Source organism: Falco punctatus, assembly GCF_963210335.1.
Source record: "Falco punctatus genome assembly, chromosome: 3".
Lineage (NCBI taxonomy): Eukaryota > Metazoa > Chordata > Aves > Falconiformes > Falconidae > Falco > Falco punctatus.
In genome coordinates this window covers 14,893,116-14,912,266 of record NC_137582.1, presented here as the reverse complement: position 1 = coordinate 14,912,266, position 19,151 = coordinate 14,893,116, and the positions used below count along the sequence as shown (strand labels likewise).

Sequence of the window (19,151 nt, the reverse complement as noted above, 5' to 3'; positions counted from 1 at the left end):
TTTCAACAAAAGAGTCAATGTGTCCATACATGCACTGCCCCCAGCAATGGTGTGCTGCCATCTTTATTGGTCATGAAGGTAGTTATAGGACAATCATGACTTTCCCTTGGAAGGTGGACTGCAGTGGATGCCAGTTTATCCTTTAACTGCCTCAATTAAGAAAACCTGTCCCTGTGAAATGTGCCAAAAAAAAATCTTAGCATTGCTGGGTATTTGGCAGTCCAGCATCCAACAGCAGTCTACAACATTATGACCAAAGTCTTGGTACCACATGGCAACCAGCTGTTACCAAAAATGCAACAGATGGAATTACCTTTGCACACAGACCTATTCTCTAACTCTTAATGGTCCCACAATGTCACAGCACTCTCCAAACTATCAAGCCGGCAACAAGGTCTTTTACCACCTCATACCAGCATACTCTTCATGCCAGTCCCTCTGCTACCTTCTCCTTATCTCAACTCTTCCAGGGCATGTGTTTTGTCTCTCTTGTGTCTTCCTCTCTCTCTTCTCCCTCGGCTGCTCTCCCTTCATTGCTCAACCACTTCACTTAACCAGCCACACCTGCACCTTATCTACATCAGCCAACCTGCTGCCTCTGAGGCCAACCCACAGTTGTATATTATCAATGCTAATTAGCCCAGCTTCATTCCACAATGCCACAACATCAAGGTTGAATATCAGGACTAATTTCCTTTCTCTTTTGATAGTACTTTGTGCCTGAATATTTTCATTCCATGAAAGGAATCAATGTGAATCAATGTCACTTGCCTCCATTTACTTAGCTATGTTTTTAAAAATCAGAAGGTCTTTACTTGTTAAGCAATAGGTTAGAATGCACAAAGAGGCCCCAAAAATACCTGTGGAGGCAATCATTTTGAGTGCCAGACTCTGCAAAAGAAGGTGATGCTCACAACAAAACACCAAACCTGATGAGTATGGAGCTTGAGGGAATGAAAAGGTCCCATCTAAACACCACAGTTAGGGTCTTGCTGCCATATACAATGATATTCATTCAATAAGCTTCAAAATGCACACCTCCCAGTTAATTAAATTCTACCATGAAAATCTAACCACATAGTTTTGTGAATATTAGTACAAGATCCGAGTGAGTCTTGATCACTAATAATATAAATCTGCCTGGATCAGCCAAAGACTCATTCAGAATTTATGTCAGCTTTATCATTTCTGTACAAGCACCTCAGCCTCCATCATTGTCATGAAATTACATACCTGTCGTTCAACTTTAACAAATTTGCCCATCATACTTTGGTCTTCAGTATCTGCTGTAGATGCTTTGGCTACATATGGATCATTTCTATAAAGAATTAATAACTGCATTAGTGTTCAATTTTTCTTTGCATCACACTACGTAATTCATATCAGAAAACAGGATTACCAACTTGGTGCTATAGTCACATAGCTCCTTGGAGCCCCATTTAAGAAAAGACTGAATTTAGTTATTTAGCACACAAATGAGCAAAAGTCTATTCTATGTGATGCATTTTTTTAAAAATTGTATTTTGTATTTTTAATTTTAAATTATTTTGGTTCAAAATTAAGATAAAGAAAAATCAAAAGCAAACAAAAAGGTCAAAATGAAAGCAGAATAATTTAAGGTTTGTGAAAAATGTTGAGATAGTCTAGATAGTGGTTTTATAGATGGCCATGCGTTTTAAAATCTAATTCTTTATAATTAGTGTCATTGAAGACTGAACCTGAATTTCAAGGCTGAAGTGTTTGGGGTTTTTTCTCAATTTCAGCCAAATAGTAAGTGACCGAGACTGGAAATGATGAAAAGAGATGGTCTGGCCTAGAGATTTAGAGTAGATCGCAGGATAAATTTTCTTTTATGTAATCTCCTACTGCCTATGTAATTTCCCTACTGCATCAGATGGACTAACTTCTGGAGGTAAGAAGATGATCTCTGATTAACTAAAGAACTTTGACCTATAACTTCATGGGATCTCGAATGGTCATTATCAAGTTAAATCTTTATCAAGATGTTCCAAACCAACCTCAAAGGAATCTATGTCTTTCTATAACCTATGTCGAAGTCTAGAAAAACATTTTCTAAGGACTTGTTCTTTAACATGACTTAGATCAAATATACCCTAAAACTTTTGTTTTAACAGGTCCAGTTCTCTTTCTGACAAAATTCAAAATATAGCTGTGAATATATCTTACTAAAGTGAAAATTATAACTAAAACATGTCAGATTTTGCTCATTGGGTTACTGATGGTATGGGCTCATTCAAATTTTGCAATCTGCTTTGTTTCCCAAATGATCTTTGCCTCTTCCATAAATGTAGGTCTCTGTCTTCACAATTACATTTTTTTTTTAGATTTTTCACTGGGTGGAATAAAGCAGATAGAGCCAAGTTAATTTATCTTCTGTAAGATTACTTTTGTTCTAAGCAACCATAACAGCTTTGGGGACAGATTGTTGATGGTCTTGTGTGGTTCTTCATGGGTATTTATTGACAGATTGATAGTTGTAAATAACAGAAGAAATGTCATTTATTATTGAATTCTTGCTACCAGGAATGCAGCAATCCAATAACATGCTGTAACTTTCACACCCAAAAACCTGGTATTGCAATTTATTTTCAGTAATTCTCACCAATCATTGGTTTAAAGGAAGCATCATTAAAACTCTGAGCTTGCCATTTGGGGGGGGGGGGGGGGGCTATAACAAAACTTTTTCCTACTTCAGGAAGATAGCTGGTTTAACTTCAAATTATTGGTGATTTTTATTGATTTTTTAAAGTATGTTTACTAGTCGATTGTTATAAATGCAGCACATCAGTAATCAAATATATGTATTTCATATAAAATCAGATTTCCAAACACTGGAGAAGATGAGCTAGACAATTAAGAAGCCATTAACTTTAGATTTCCATCATACATTGTTCTTAGGGAAGCTCGTGTCCTTCTGGCTCAACATTTACACATCTAGATCTTGTAGCAACATATCCTCTCAGTGTCATTACTAGAAAAGTGTACTGGCTGGATGAATGAAGGTCATGCTTATTGGTACGAATGAACATTTTATTTCTGTTTTGCTCTGTGCAAAATAGTAGGCATAAAAAATTCACCTGGGAGACTGTTGTGAAGGGTAAGAAAAAGCTCCTCCCTTTTGGGATTTCTTATGCTTGGGAGTAGATGGAGGTCCAGGTGTAAAAATCATATCTACTCTGAAAAAAAAAAAGTGCAACTGCTTAAGTCCATCTCCAAATGCTAACACATGACAGCAAATACTATGCATCTCTGCAGCAAACAGTAGCAAAGATTCAAAAAAGAAGCACATTTTGATTTGGAAATATATTGAGGGTCATGACGTGTTTGTTCTATTGTGGGTCCACAATCAATACATTGAATTGTAATTACCTGGTAATTTCATGGTAGTTAAATAATTACCTAGCTCACTGTTTCCAAACTTTGACGTTTGAAACACATGACTTCATTTCTTTCAAAGGAATTAAGTAGTGTGATTGTCAAAAAAACTCCCAATAACAGCTGCTCCTAGAAATGTCAGGAGACGCCCATCAGGCTTTGCACTGGATAGTGAAAATCAGAATTTGGTGAAAGGTGGCAATTCCTGATAATCTTCATAAACCAGCTACTTTCTAGCTGCTATTGTGCCTGATTACCAGTAATTATTTTTGGTCTTTACTAATTATTCTTTTGGCTTGAAAAATATAACCGTAAATGAAGATTCACAAGGAATCTGGCTTGACTTTTTATTTGGAAGATAACCGAAAGGATTGTTTGGGTGGCTCCAGCACATTTAATTACTCTTTTACTCTTATCAATCTATTCTTTCATTTGGCACATCTGACTGCTCGGGTGCAAGCAAACCTCTGTTCATTCAGCAGGCACAGAAAACTTACCAGGTTATCAGTCAGCACCAGCCCACAGACCAGTGACCTGTATTACCAGGTAATCCGTGCAGGTACATTGCATGGCTTCATGGTGCCCCACGGAGTTTTGGAAATGAAAGTTAAAAAAAGCTCAAGGCAAACCTCACAAAGCTAGCTAGACGTTTGCTAGGCACACAAGCATTGCTGGGCCAAGTAGTCAATGTCTCCAACAGCATCTCATTATTCATAGACACAATGAGTAGGCCTCACCTCCCTGTTTTTGTCTGACTGTAGGAGGAGAGTAAGGGAGAGTCAACTGATCAAATGAAGGCATCTGGTTTAAGCAGGGATTAATTGTCCCATAAAGGCTATTAATTATGTTGACTACGTCTCTGTTAACTGTAAGAGGAATCTCACATGGCTTGCCAGGATTATGTGTTTTCTCTAAAAAGGTCTTTGTATATGGGCCAAATGGCTATGGGATTTTGTGGTTCTTCTGCTCCTGGTGATTCTTTATACCAGGGCATGGCATTGCTGAGCTGAACATTGCAGGGCTGAGGCTATGCTGTGATCCTTGCCCTGACTCACCTGGGATGTGTCTTCATCCTCCAAAGCTCTGCCATAACCACTGAGTGAGTGGTCTCATGGTTGTCAGGCACCTTTACTGCTGCTAGGACTCAAGCGAGTATGAGAGGTGCTCTGCTGTCCAAAATCACACACCTCAGTCTAAGGTAAAGGAAGGATATCCAGTATAAGGCGTGTAGACCCCACACAGACAGGTGCAGGTTTCTAACACCATGGGCCCTCCTGATCTTCCTGAGTTCAAAAAGATACTGCGGCATTAAAACTGAAGCTCATGCGATGCAGAGCTCATTTTATAGAGTAACAATGGTGTTTTACGGTAAATAATTAAAGCAGGCAGCTTTTCTAGAGCACTAACACTGAGGTAGGAACCAGCCATACTACAAACCTGAAAATGAGATAGCTGAGTATATGGAAAAGCACTTTGGAGGAAGAAATTATGGAGTTCAATGGAAGGACCAGAGCAGCCTTACAAAGCCAAGGTAAGTCTGGATAAGGTCCAAATGCGCCACAAGTGTTGCACTTGCTCAGCCCATTCTTGAGAGAAATCAAGGGTATGTCTGCGTGGCATTTCGCTGTTCAGAGTGACTGGAGGGGCTCAGGGAACATGGGCAGTCTGTGCTGAGACTGAACTAATACAGCTACACGCGTATGCACACACAGGCACCCAAACCCAGACAAGCTTACTAGCTCAAGCTTTGACCTGTGCCTATTGCTCAGGATGCAAGCAGCACACATTTTTGTGGACATGCCTCAAAAGCACGTGATGGTGAACCACATCTGCAAGGAAACAACTGTGGGGGCAGATTGCACCTGAACAGTCACAATGGCCTGAAATTCCACTTTCTTTTTCATATAGGTTAGTTTACACCTGAGTGAAGGGGATGTAAAACATTCTGTGCTAATGTATTTGTGCACTGGTATGAGATGTTTCATCAGGTACAGCTCAGCAGAGAATCCAGGCCAAAGAAAAGCTCATGTAGAGCAACTTTGCTTTTATATTATTGTATCGATTTTATTTATCGTCTGTAAAAAGGGGAGAAGGGGAGAAACTTGACCCTAATCAAATAAGGCAACGGTCAAGAAAATTCACAGGATTTTTCACTCTGATTTCCTTGTTCCAAATAGGAGCCTGTGGTTTCCTCTGCTGCGGTTACCCCTGCTAGCTGCATGCTTGCCTTTAGTCTTTGGGGAAAAGGCTTTCTTCTCGATCAGCTATGCGATGTACAGACACAGCTTCTGGGTGGCCTTGTACACAAATAGGCCAACTATACTTTTGCCAGCACAGCTATACATTTTCCCCATTTACCAGAGGATTCTTACCTTGCCTGAAGATACTTTATTCTGGAAAGCATATCAAGATGCCCTGCTGAGTATTGCTCTATCACATCCTTCACATCATAAGGCCTCAAAGTCTCCTTGAATTTTTTTTTATAGAGACGAAACTGTAGTATTCTGCATAATAAACAGAAAAATTATTAACCTTTTATAAATTCCATAAAGATAATTTGCAGATTCATGGAATACTTGATAAATACTCTGGATGTTTGGAAACTGAGCATGCTATTTCAAAACAAGGCAATAAAAAGTAAGCAGAGAATCTCTATTTTCATACCACATTGGTAAATATATAATAGTTTAATTTTCATAATTAATAGGCTAAAATAAATTATATGCACAAAATATCTTTTTCAGTATTATCATCATAACTATAAATGGTTCAAAGCTACAAAATCATATGTGGAGTTTGATTTTAAACAACACGGCTCACAGGAGATTTTGAAGCTCTGAAGCTGAAGCTGCTTTTTTTATGTTTCAGCCTATTATAAAGCTAATTTATAGTATAGATAATGCTGAATCATTTCCAGCTTGGTTTTCATTTTGCATCTGGGAAAGTTTTGGATAGGAAATGTTAATGAGGTAGAAATATGGAAGTTAAGAAGTCAGCAGCAGTTCAGGTTGTGGAGAAAAGAGAAAGTGTTAGAACTGCCTGAAGTGTCCTTGAAAAATATAGCAGCGTAACATTCTTGTTGTAATAAAACCAATAAGTAATTAATTATAGAATTCTTGTAATAAAACCAATAAGTAATTAATTATAGAATTCTTATAATAAGGATCAGTGCTGGCCAGAGCACTTGAAAACTGTTTGGCATTCTTTTTTCCATTCTTTTCAGTTTATATATTGGTTTACACTGTTATATCTTGGTAGATTAAACAAATAGACAAGAAAGATATGTGAAGAATGAAAAGCATTTTATTTCTTTAATCTCTCTCAGGTTAGGGATCTGAGGGTTTGTTTTCTCAGTCAAGTCTCCATGTTCTTATTGGTCTGAATTGGGGAACTGCTGTCATCTGTTAAGATTCTGACCTGTTTTTTGTTCAAAGTTGGTAGAGTTTTTAACCTTTTCAAAATCTGTTTGAACTTTCATTTAGCAAAGATAATTCTGTTACAACTTTTTAAGGGTTTTTGACTCTAACTCTGTTGCTTAGAAATCTTTCAAGATTTCAAAATTATATCCATGTCTATTTTAGTCTAACTATACGTAACAGCAAAACTATACTTAAAAAAAGCAGAAATGAAAAATAGGAATCACCCTGTTAGCAATTTCAATTTAAAATCTCCTTGATCATGACCCTGAAAACCCATTAAGTGGTTTTGTCTGAATTACTTTCCATTAGCATCCAGCATCTGGGTAAACTATACAAGAAAATAAAAAAAAAACTTGGCTCATGATTGAGTTTAAAGGGAGATTGCATGAATCAATTAGATTTGGACACGATGTGGGAAAGGAAGTTTAGCAAAAGTAGTAATAGCATGTCTTACAAAGATGGGGCTGGAAAACAGGACAGATGCGTAGTCTGTGTTTGAAAGCAAGCAGGTATCAGGGAAAGAAAGGGAAAACTATGGAGGAAGTAGGGTTGAAGAAACTTCCAGTGGGAGAGAAGCAGTCATGAATAACAGGAGCAAAGCCTGTGGGACATGGCTTTCAGCAGGCTTGAGAAAACTTGGAATTTTTAATGACTGGGTCTCCTGCACCCAATTGGAAAAGAACCAGGAAAATACATATTATAGTTATATACCTATATGTTTATACACTTATAACTGTCTTGAAGCTTTTCCAAGAAGATAACTGTGGGGCACTCCAGACTTGTAGTACGTCACTAGTGACTCCCTGGCCCAAAACATAACAACTTCTGGAATAAAAAGCAATTGCAATGAAAGCAGAGTATTTTCCTATGGGGGCATTTTTCAAGAGAAGAGAGTAAAAAATACAGAATGGAGGAGTTACAGAACATCAGTGAATGAATTCCATGTGCTTGATGTGCTAATCACACTACCAAGCCCTACTAGGAGTTTTCTAACCCTGGGGAATATCTCTTGTGATATGAAAATAGAGGTGACACATGTCACAAGCTGAAATGGAGACCTCAGCATCTATTAAAAGTTGACAGCTAGAAAGTATATTCCACACATAGAACTGTGAATAAAGAAAAGTTGAATCATCTCAGAGTTTATTGTTAAGTGAAAATTCCAGTTTTTACATAAATACTACAGTCACTAATTTGAGCCAGATACTATATTTGTAGCATATTTTAATGAGGAATTGTATACAATATTGTTTTATAATAAATTTATTTATGGAGTATCTTGCAAAAATGGCATGGTCAGTGTTGCTGAAAATCATTTTCCTTTCTGCATATTTTCAAAGAGGACTTTTAATAGGAGTCTGTCTTGTGCTTTTCAATATATCTAGAATTATCTACTCTATTGCATTTAAAAAAAGCAGTAACATCAACAATAAAGCAACATGTAGCAACATGGTAACGTGACTTCCTGAAGCATAAGCATTCAAAGTCAAAGCCAAGCATTGAGGAGCAGCAGAGACATTTACCTGACAGCTCGGATGGCTGTCTTGAATGTGGGGATCATATCTTCCATAAGGAAGTCACTACTGTCGCCTCTCTCTTCTGCCATGGGTTCCCCTGTTCCTGCATCTGCAAAGCAGGTCAAAAAAAAAAAGCTGTGTGAGCATCTGACCACACAATATTTAGAGTGAGATCTGGCTGACTAAAGCACTACATAAGAGTAAGTGTAATTTAGTAAAGGAACATCTCTTGCAGGTTCCTCTTTCTCTGGTCAGCTCTTGAAAGGGATTTGATAATTCTTCTGGGACGGCTGTAAAACACATTTTTTGAGGGATGTCCTCTCAGATTCCAGGATTTCTGAAACATTGGGAACTTTTCTTCCTTTCCAATGGATTTAGAAGTTCCCACTTTTAGGAGCATTTACAATGAAAAATCTTTGTTAAAATTATCTTATGTAAGGCTAAAACAGGTGTAGAAGCTACAGGCCAAGTTCTCCTCCCAGTTGCACTGCTTGGAGCTCATGTACCTTCATGGAAGAGAATAACCAAGTTCCTGGTGTGGACACCCAGACTACATCCATGGTAGTATGCCCAGCATGGGCTGATGCCAGCTGGCACAATAAAGAGGAAACTGTTACTGAGAGACCATTTAGATGCTATAGGCAAGAAAAGGAAAACGTGTGCTCAGGGAAGCTGAGAGGAAAAATGCCCTGTGATGTTACATGGACACCCAATGGAAATCTGTCGAGGGGCAGCAGTCTTATGGGGGGTGGGAGGGAACCAGCCGTTGACTCTACAAAACAAAGTTTTAAGAGCTTGCAATAGGAGGCATATGAGATGCCTGGACACAGGCTAGTGCAGGGCTGGATGCAGTTTAGGAGGGAGCTACCTCAGCATAGCATCCCTGCTGAATAAACCGAGCCATGATGGCATATGCTTTTTGGGGGAATATGGATTCACTGCCCAGTGTGCCCTTTTTTCCAGGTCAAATAGGTTGATTCCACCACTGGCTTTATCCCATATCCATTGCTGGGTTGTTTTGGTTTTTTTTGGGGGGGGAGCATTGTCTTATTTCAAGCACCGTGTTGCCTGGACTCCAGCATTCATTTCCTGGGGCTTCCCCAAATGTGCCATGTAAAACCAGGGAACAGCCATACTTGGCCCAGAAAGTCACAAACCTTCAACAGAAGATGCAGAGGAACAAAGTAAAATGGGGAGAATAGAGGATGGATAAAAAGAAATCAACACAGATGGGCTACCTTCTGAGCTTTGCCAAAAAGCGTACGCTTTCATTCGGAATGCAGTGCGAAAACGCTCCTTATTATTCAAGACAACATTCTTAGGCTCTTTTGAAGGACTTTCTTCAATGGCATCTACATTCAGAGGGGTAAATAGCTTTCCTTTAGTATTGGTACCACGAACCCGATCCAAGAGACCCAGCTTTTGGCTACAAAATAAGCAAAAGTAATCATTTTCCTCCTTTGTACACTTTTAACTTGTTTTCATGATGCTTTAAGTATATAATGGGCTAAATAAATGTTTTGTACACAAGGACACTGCTGGGGCTACCATAATACATCAAAGCAACAGTTAAGCTCCACAGATAATTAACTGCTTTTTGTAAGCATTTTTTGTATGTGTTGAAAATGTTACCAGAGGGTCTTGCTATCCTCTCCATGTAGTATATCACAGTGCTTCAGCTCCCACAGCACGTCTGAAGCATTAGATTTATTATTAAGAAGAGAAACACCACTACTTAGGCAGTTATAATGTCTAATTATAAGGAGGCTTGGCTTTCCCTGTTCAGTGCTTTCTTTAACTACTGAGTCTGTGGTAGGCTATGAAATGAATAACTCAATCATAGAACTATAGGATCATAGAATGGTTTGGGTTGGAAGGGACCTTAAAGATCATCTAGTTCCAACCCCCTGCCATGGGCAGGGACACCTTCCGCTAGACCAGGTTGCTCAGAGCCCCATCCAGCCTGGCCTTGAGCTCCCAGGGATGGGGCACCCACAGCTGCTCTGGGCAACCTGGTCCAGTGCCTCACCACCCTCACAGTAAAAAATTTCTTCCTTATGTCTTATCTAAATCTACCCTCTTTCAGCTTAAAGCCTTTCCCTCTTTCACCACATGCCCTTGTAAAAAGTCCTTCTCCAGCTTTCTTGTGGGCCCCTTTAGGTACTGGCAGGCTGCTCTAAGGTGTCCCCAGAGCCTTCTGTTCTCCAGGCTGAACAACCCCAACTCTCTCAGGCTGTGTTCATAGGAAAGGTGTGCATAGCCAGGAACAAAAGAAAGTCGGATGTGCTGTGAACCAAATAAATTATCAACAAAACACTGGAAAGGCATTGCCAAGCAATTACTCGGTACATGGTAGGGCAGGCTACCCAGCTGTCTCCACCGTTCACTTTCAGTCATCTCTCACTGTACTAGAAATTGAGGTGACCTATATGAATTGTAGCAAAGTGACATATTTTGTTCCTCTGATGATTCCTTGCACTGTCCTTTTAGATATTTACTAACCAGACACTTATCCTTCAGTGACAAGATAAAACTAGAATTGTATCTACCTGCCATCCTACCAGCATCAGTGACTCTCCTACAACCTGATGACTATAATGGTCTTAAAAGTATAATACCACTGAAAAGAGCAACATAAAAAGAAATTGCTAGTGAGTATATCAGCTAATATATGCTCTGAACACTTTGTAGGTGATAGATGGTATAAATATTTGATTTGCTTGTTCACTTTGTTGCTTAAGTATTTGGTAATTTCACATTTATTAAAACTTGTGGGACCAAGCCATGGGAAGAAAGCCTGCCTTTTAACCCATTTCTGGATGCTGCTCTGGGACAGCTCTGGGGAGTGGAGAATTTTGGTCAAGAGGCAGTTCTGTGGATTATTTTTTTTAATCTAGGTCAGAAATATAGGCAATATATTCAGAAATCTGAGCCATGGAACTGTACAAGGATAGTAGTGATCAAGATTTGATACCCTCCTCATCAGTCAAAACAGATCAAAACATTCCTCTGCATTCAGCATAAAAACCTTCTTATTTTGGAGTGATATTTTCCACTGCATATGTGCGCACAATCATTTGTGGATGTTGGGTTTGGAGGTTTTTTTGTGGGGTGGGGTTTGAGGTAGACAATATGAACTAAAAGCATTCAAAAATTTGCCTTCTAGGGAGTTTCTCAACTTTCCCCATCGAAAAGTGTCAGTTTAGGAACAACCTGTTGTCCCCATACTGTTGCTTGAGCATCTTCAGTTTAGGACCTAGAACTCATCTGATCTGTCTTAAAGTGTTTAAAAAGTTAAATGCCCTGTCTAAATTTAATCTTTAGACTGCTTTCTATAATCAGTGGGAAGTTAGCAACCTACAGAGCGCAGTTCAGCTCCATTTCCCTTTGGGATGACTTTACAGCTGGGGGAACTTGTCTATTGTAATTGACTACAGAAAGATCTAAGTAAGAAGTCATTTAAAAAGTAGGTCTCTAGTCTGACTTAAAGTTACCTGACTGAAGCCTTCCTTATTAATTGGATCCTGATGATTAACCCTTAAAGTAACATTTAGATTCATAACAGTATTTTTATGCAATAAATACAGACAATTGTGTTCATATCCAGGCAGCCAGAGCAGTAGAATCATCAGAAAATAATTCACCAGCTTTACATGAAAAAATACAACAGTATGTTGTATGCAAAAAAACCCCCCGAAAACAAAACCCAAGCTTCTTTCCAGATAATGATTAGCTGTCATCAGAAAAAAAATGGACTTTATTCTCATTTCCAAGGGATGACATCTGGGTCTGCTGGGGTTTTTGTTTTCATTGTGCTTTTTAAAAGGCTTCGGAAACATTTGTTCTCATGACACAATCTCTTTCATTAAAACAGCATGCGCATGGCTCAGTCTCAGAGTATGAAGCATGCGCAGATCACATCATCCTCCATGAGAGTGGCTAGGACAGTGGTTCCCACCCACAGGTTCATGTACTGCTGCTTATCTTTCAGATTCCTCCTACTGATATTAGCTATTCTACCTCCACTGGGACAGTGGTCCCACTTCATTTGGCTTCCTTACATTCAGTAAAATGTGACTCCCAACATCCAGTGCAGTTCCAGAAACTGGGGGGATTCAAATGCATCCCAAACGTGATGATAAAAGGCAAGGATAGTTTCTTTGACTAGCTTGGATACATTGCCATTGCTTGTCTTGCATGCTATTGCATCCTCTCCCTTGTGGTAGAACAAAACAAAACTCCCAAAGCTTTTGTCTTTGGAGCCCCAGGATGAGAATGTGGTAGATTCAGACCACCGTAAAGGGAGGGAAGCAAAAGCAGTGAGGACAGTTTGGCTTGAAACCTTCTACCTAAAAAAATTCAGATCTCAGATTCTTGCACCCCAAGAGTAGTGGGAACTATTTTGGATCATCTGAGAGATGAATTTGATGTCTGGATAGATGAGATTCCTGGCTTCTGCAGCAGATGTTTTAGCCTTGCTCAGAATAAAGAGTGGGAACCACTGAACTAGAAATACTTTTCCAGAAACAGTCATGCAAGGAAATAATGCAGGTACATCCCATCATGCAAGCTGGATACTCTCCTCTCTGTGCTTTGCATAGTATTGGAGTTTCATAAACAAACGGTACATGTATGAGAAGAAAAATAATGAATTAATGCTAACAGTCAATCAAAGGCAGCCCTCTTCCATGTATTTACCACTTTCACCTAACAATGACTAATAATATTCAGGAATTTTTTCCATATTTTGTTCAGTTTATCTAATCACTAGATTTAGTTGGTCTCAAGTAACTGAAAGCAAAAGGCAGTCATGTTTACTCCAATATTTTAGTACATCACCAGCTGTACTTATATCGGTGAACGTAGCTTTGGGAAATCAAACATTCTGAAAGAGATTTCCAGCAGTATTCTGATTTGAACTAATCTCAATAGAAATTAACACAAAACTAATGTTAGGAGGACAGCCATGAACCCTGCAGTGAACACATTCAACTGATCTCAGAGAGTCCCTGACTTTTCTGAATTCTTAAGAAGAGCATTTCACATTTCCAAGGTACTTCTGAACTTTGGCCAATAAGCTTTCTCTTTTACGAAGTAACATTCTTTTCTATAGAGAGGATCTCACAAAAATGTTCAATCTCAAAATAATTGCAACTTCTTAAAAACTGATGTTTTCATTTAAAAAGCCACTTTGCATCCTGAATCTTGAGGTCTGAATTTGCAAGTTTCTAACATCTGAGGAGAAAACATCCCTTTTTAGCCAGCCAATTTCCACACTCTTTGGTGGTGTATGTCCTCATTGATATTTAAGTGTAGGCGTGACTCTAAACCCAAACTTACCTACTATCCAGATTATTTGCCCAGAAACATGAACACAAGTCCTGACTTGGGCTCAACTTTGATGCCCTTCAGAAAGAGAAAGAACCCTTATGCACACTAAAGGCCTTTGCTTTGCCCCTTTTCTCATTCACACTTTCTAAAGTGATTTGGAATGGTAAAAATAAGCAATGTCACACAAACCCATGGGGAGAAAAATCCAAGTTCAATTCTTTGTGAAAACAGGATGGATATTTTTCACCAATGGATGCAGCCAGCAATGTAGGGAGAAATCATATGGATGTTGACCCACTCTCTGCAGTGAACGTATCTCCATGTATCAACCGCTAGAAAGCAAACCAAACTGAAAAATCAATGTCTCTTGACTATTTTGCATGGGCCAATCATCCAATGAAAAAAACGGAGTGCTTCACTAGCAGCTCTCCAAAAGCTGAAGAGCTTCAGCTAGAAAAGCTGAGTTCTGAGTGATGATTTCACGTATGTGGAATGAAGTGGGAATGAGAACAATGAGCTAAAGTTGAATGTAAGGAAGATGTTTGTGTGGGGTAGAATAAAATGCTTGACAATTTAGTCAAAATATTATCATTTCTGATTATGTTTCTTTCAGATTCCAGAAATGCCACAAATTGTTTCTAATCCTCTTTGCAGGAAGATAAAGTTCTTGCCCCACATCTTAGGTCACAGTTCAGCAAGATATTTAAGCATGTCACTAACTTTATTCAGATGATCAAAAGCATCCACTTGTTTTCCATTTGCTGAACCAGAACCTGCAAATACACATGCAGAGATGTTGTTCCACTGAATGTAAATGCAAAGTAACTTGCATGAATTTGTGTTGGCAGGGTTGAGACTGCATAAGGAATGGTATCTAACTCTTGCAGTATATTTTTCTTACAGTAAATTTTTAAATTATTTGCAGAGTAGGTTAGTATCATTCCCATTCTATGGAAACAGAGAAAAGCACTTGTTTCTAAGCAGATCATTGGCAGAGCCAGGATTAGATTCCATATTTTCTGAACAGCAGAACAATTAACTATCTGCAAGGCCATGCAACTTTCTTTTTATGCTTAAATAACTTTTCAGTCTTATCATCCCTTAGTTTTTATGGTGGTTAGATGAACTACTGTAGTAAAAACAGAAAGTGCAGGCAAAGAATGGCATGCAAGAAATATGAAAAGAGTAAGGCTCAATTGTTACTTGAATGTATATACCTAAGTTTTCTTGTGAGGCTTGATCCAAAGAATGACTCCCTACTAAACATGACATTACTGTAAAGTGAAGAAAAGTTATTAAGATGAGACGTTAATGATTACCCATGAAAAGTTCTATGAAAAAGAATGGGAACAGCCTTTCATTTGTAGTTAATGTAGTGTGCAGATCAGAGCGGCTTTTTTCTCCTTCCTGTTTTGGGCAGATGTATTAAAAAGAAATGCTGACAGTGAAATTTTCCACCTTGCAAAGTACGATTTTATTTTCATTATGCTGCTACTACTGGCAATACAAAAATGCACCACATAAAATGCATTCTTTCATACTTACAGAATAAAAAGGACTAGTACCAATTCTGCCGCTTAAAAAAAATAAAACCAACTTTCCAAAGGCAGAGAAATACTATTTATCTTGTAGAGATAAGGAAACAGGGATAAATGACTTTTCTGCAAACACGAAATAATAGATGTAGGAATGAACATGTGCTCCTGGTATCTAGTTCTACAATTGGACAATGCTGATTAGGAGCAAGTCCCTAGGAGACAGTTCAAAATCCTTCCCTATAGTGCCTGTACATACAAGTGTCAAAGTTTCAACATTAGTCAAAAATCAGTTGAACAGCTGCTAACAACAGAGCTGAAAAATCAGGCCCAAAATTAATTTCTCAAACATAGACACAAAAAGTTGGTTCAAAATAAACAATATGTCCATCAAGCAAAGGCTCATCTTAAAGGTAAGTCAGACACCCAAACATTTGCTGAATGATTTGCTGCACTCCAGCAGAAATGAACATTAATATCTCTTCCACATAAATCTTCTTTCCTGGGAACTGAACAGATGCAAAGGCTTTGCAATACATGCAGAAGAGCAATTACAATCTGAGATTTCATGGACTCATAGGTTTAGGCATTAAGGAAGAAAAAGCTAGTGGCAACTCTGGCATGAAGTCAGTAAACTCCCCACCAGTGAGCAATGAGTGGCACAGCCCCAGTTCCTACTGGGTTGGGTGACTATGCAGGGCATGTAGGGAAAACGCCGCTCTTAACAGAGCATCATCATATGTACCACTTCACTGCTTACAGGACCCAGCCTACTGCCTAGCTGAAGGGTAGTCCAATGTGCTCTTCATGGTATCTCACATCTTCACAGTTTTAGTTTAAAGGGACCTTCAATAAAGCCTTGGGCTGCTGCCAAATTTTAATCTGTTTTCTGTTATCACAAGTCCTCCCCTGCAGCCCTGCCTTGGGATCCAGCTTCTGAAACAGACTCTTCCACTCTGTTGTCTCCCCTGTGTTTTTCCCAAGTGGTCTAACAACAAGGAGCTGCATCTAGTTGTGACTTTGTCATGATGCCAGCTCCTCCTTTCAAGGAGAGAGCCTAGAAGGATCTGACACAGAGTTCATCTCTACTACTGTGGAGTGCCTAAAGAGAAGTGAGTAGAAGAATAGAATAGAAACCCTGCCACTTAAAGCGCTATCTATCCTCAAATTTTCACACAGCCAGGCCTCATTTGTAGTTTATTAACTAGTTAAATTTTCTGACTCTTCTGGGAAAGCTTTGGACCAATTCTTCTCTCTCCTTTACCAACCACTGTTCAGACAATGCAGTTTATTACTACAGCTTTCCCATTAAGGACTTAACTGATGCAAGAACCTGGAGACTGAGTGCACTTATGGGCTGTTCTCTCCGGTAGGACTGTGTTCCCTTATTGCTCATTTATTTCAATACAGCCTTAAACGCAAACTGCAGTGGAGTACAAGTAATACTTTCTACACTAAATCACTGTAGGAGGAATAGGAATATATATCTCTATATATTTAATTATCTGGTCTGTAAATAAGAATTTTATGAGAGATGGGAGGTGGGACTGTCAAAACAACCCGATTTAATGGCTCAGTCCCATGTCTACTGAAGTCAGTGGATGCTCCCACAAGTACCATCATTTCTCTGTTTACCTGGAGGGTTTCCAATCCCCTTAATTGAATGCTTATTTCCATAAACACATTCCTACTAACAGGAAGGTTCCAGTGCAGGTTTACTGATGATTTTGCTGAAGGTTTTTAAGTATGTAACAACATAAAAGCAAGACATATGCAACTAGAATGAGGGGCCTTGGGATTACAGTTTTAAAGATTTCGAGCTGTGAGTCATATTTTTCCATTTTTAATCCAGTGCGTCAACATAAAATGACTCCTTCTACTGGCCTGAAAGAAAAAGTATCTCAGAAGCTACTTCACAAACTGTTCTGTCACTGCAGGTGCAGAAGCTTATCCAGGGGGGCTGTGACCAACAGCAAACTGCAGCAATCATTCACTTGCCTAATTTTAGTCTGCTCTGCTGCTGCATCTGAGTCAGAGCATTTTGGCTCAAGGTATGGAGTTCCATACTCAAAAGAATTTCATCTCCTAAGCTCTCTCCTACATATTAAAGGCCAAAATCCAGCTGCTGCCAACACTGGAGATGACTAAAATCACCAGACATCTACGTTAATGCAACAGCTTGCTCATGACTGCTTAGCCTTGGCAGTGTTATGGTTGTACAGTATTTAAGGTTCACGAAGGTTTACAAACTAGGTAACTCCCATCTAAGTAGTCTTTGAAGAGGAGCAATTTAGCATCTAATGATGGTGGCAGGAGGGGTTAGTCATCTTTTCCCAGTAATTCAGCACTACAGCATTTGCCTGTATTGTAAGAAAACAGGGTAAGTTTTTCTTTTCTGTTAAAGGAGGTTCAAACCCCAAAAATTGATAGAACAGCAAGTGCAAATCTGTTTTTTTTTCACCTTCCTTTGTTGAAGCTGTCTTGTTGTGTTCGTTTTGGTTGGGATAATTTTCTTCATAGCAGCTGGTATGGGGCTGTGATTTGGATTTGTGCTGGAAACAGTGTTGACAACACAGGGGTTTTCGTTATTGCCAAGCAGTGCTTACACAGCGCCAAGGGCTTTTCTGCTTCCACCCCACCTCACTCCACCAGCAAGCAGGCTGGGGATGGGCAAGAATTTGGGAGGAGACACAGCTGGGACATCTGACCCCAACTGACCCAAGTAATATCCCAGACCATGTGATATCATGCTCAGCATATGAAGCTGGGGAAAGAAGGAGGAAGGGGGGGCATGTTCAGAGTGATGTCGTTTGTCTTCCCAAGTCACGGTTACACATGATGGAGCCCTGCTATCCTGGGGATGGCAGAACACCTGCCTGCCCATGGGAAGTGGTGAATGAATTCCTTGTTTAGCTTTGCTTGTGTGCATGGCTTTTGCTTTACCTATTAAACCGTCTTTATCTCAGCCCACGAGTTTTTTTCTCTTTTACTCTTCTGATTCTCTCCCTCATCCCGCTGGTGGGGAGTGAGTGAGTGGCTCTGCAGGGTTTAGCTGCTGGCTGGTGTTAAACCACAACACGTGTTGCATGAAATGCTCAATAAACAAAAAGAAAAAGAAAACTTTTCATCAGGCCAGGGACTGAAACCCAGGCCTAACCTCTGACTAGCAGTTTTCAAATTTTGCTACAATATTGCTCTTTTTCTCCGTGTTGTGAACAGGCATGCAAATGGAAATAACTTCAGCATGAGTCTGTGGAACTATTTATCCTTTAATTGTTATTGACTTCCATTGTGGGTGATCCATTGATAGCAGTTTAGCATTAAGTATTTCACATTTTTTACCTGAGAGGTTGAATTATTTTGTGTGCTTTTGAATCTGCAGCTTAGCTGAAGGGGGTTATAAGTACATCATTTACATTTGAGACATTGCAAGTTGTCTGGCAATGACTGCTCTGCTGTAGCCTTCAGTGACTGACCAGTATTAGGTTTGATGATTCCTTCATTCTCTTTGGTTGTCAATTCCCCAGAGTGACTGGGGGCTTTCCCATCTGTTTCAGCAGGGCTGGGACCAAGGCCTCAATCTAATGCAGCTTTTTTAGTTCTGCCAGAGAGACTGACTATCCTACTGATCCATCTTAGCCAACCACCTTAGTTTTTTTCATCAAGAAGTCTTTCCACGTGGTGAATTGACACAGACTTGATCCCCTACATTGCAACATTGCTCTGTGCAGAACTATTGAGCAATAACATGAAGCAGGACTTTAAATTTACCCAAGAACGACCTGGATGCCATACTCTGACTCTATGACATGGATCAAGAGAAATCTAGACCATGATTAATCATAACGAACAATAAAGCCGTTTACAGACAATCAGCAAGCAACACTGCATTTGTACAATTAGCATTTTAGCTGTATTGTTAAACTGGGAAAAAAGCAAGCAATTAGGAAATG

General features: G+C 39.4%; 1 protein-coding gene across 1 annotated transcript in view; it reads right to left on the bottom strand.

The window, feature by feature from the left end:
* Nucleotides 1-19,151, bottom strand: part of KCNQ3 (potassium voltage-gated channel subfamily Q member 3) — a 206,788-nt gene that overhangs the window by 6,852 nt on the left and 180,785 nt on the right. Inside the window, exons 10-14 of the mRNA XM_080381678.1 lie at nt 9,571-9,758; nt 8,339-8,441; nt 5,769-5,900; nt 3,099-3,197; nt 1,234-1,318 (exon numbers count right to left, since the gene is read on the bottom strand). Coding sequence (XP_080237804.1) covers nt 1,234-1,318; nt 3,099-3,197; nt 5,769-5,900; nt 8,339-8,441; nt 9,571-9,758 — 607 coding nt within the window. The remainder of the gene's footprint in view (nt 1-1,233; nt 1,319-3,098; nt 3,198-5,768; nt 5,901-8,338; nt 8,442-9,570; nt 9,759-19,151) is intronic.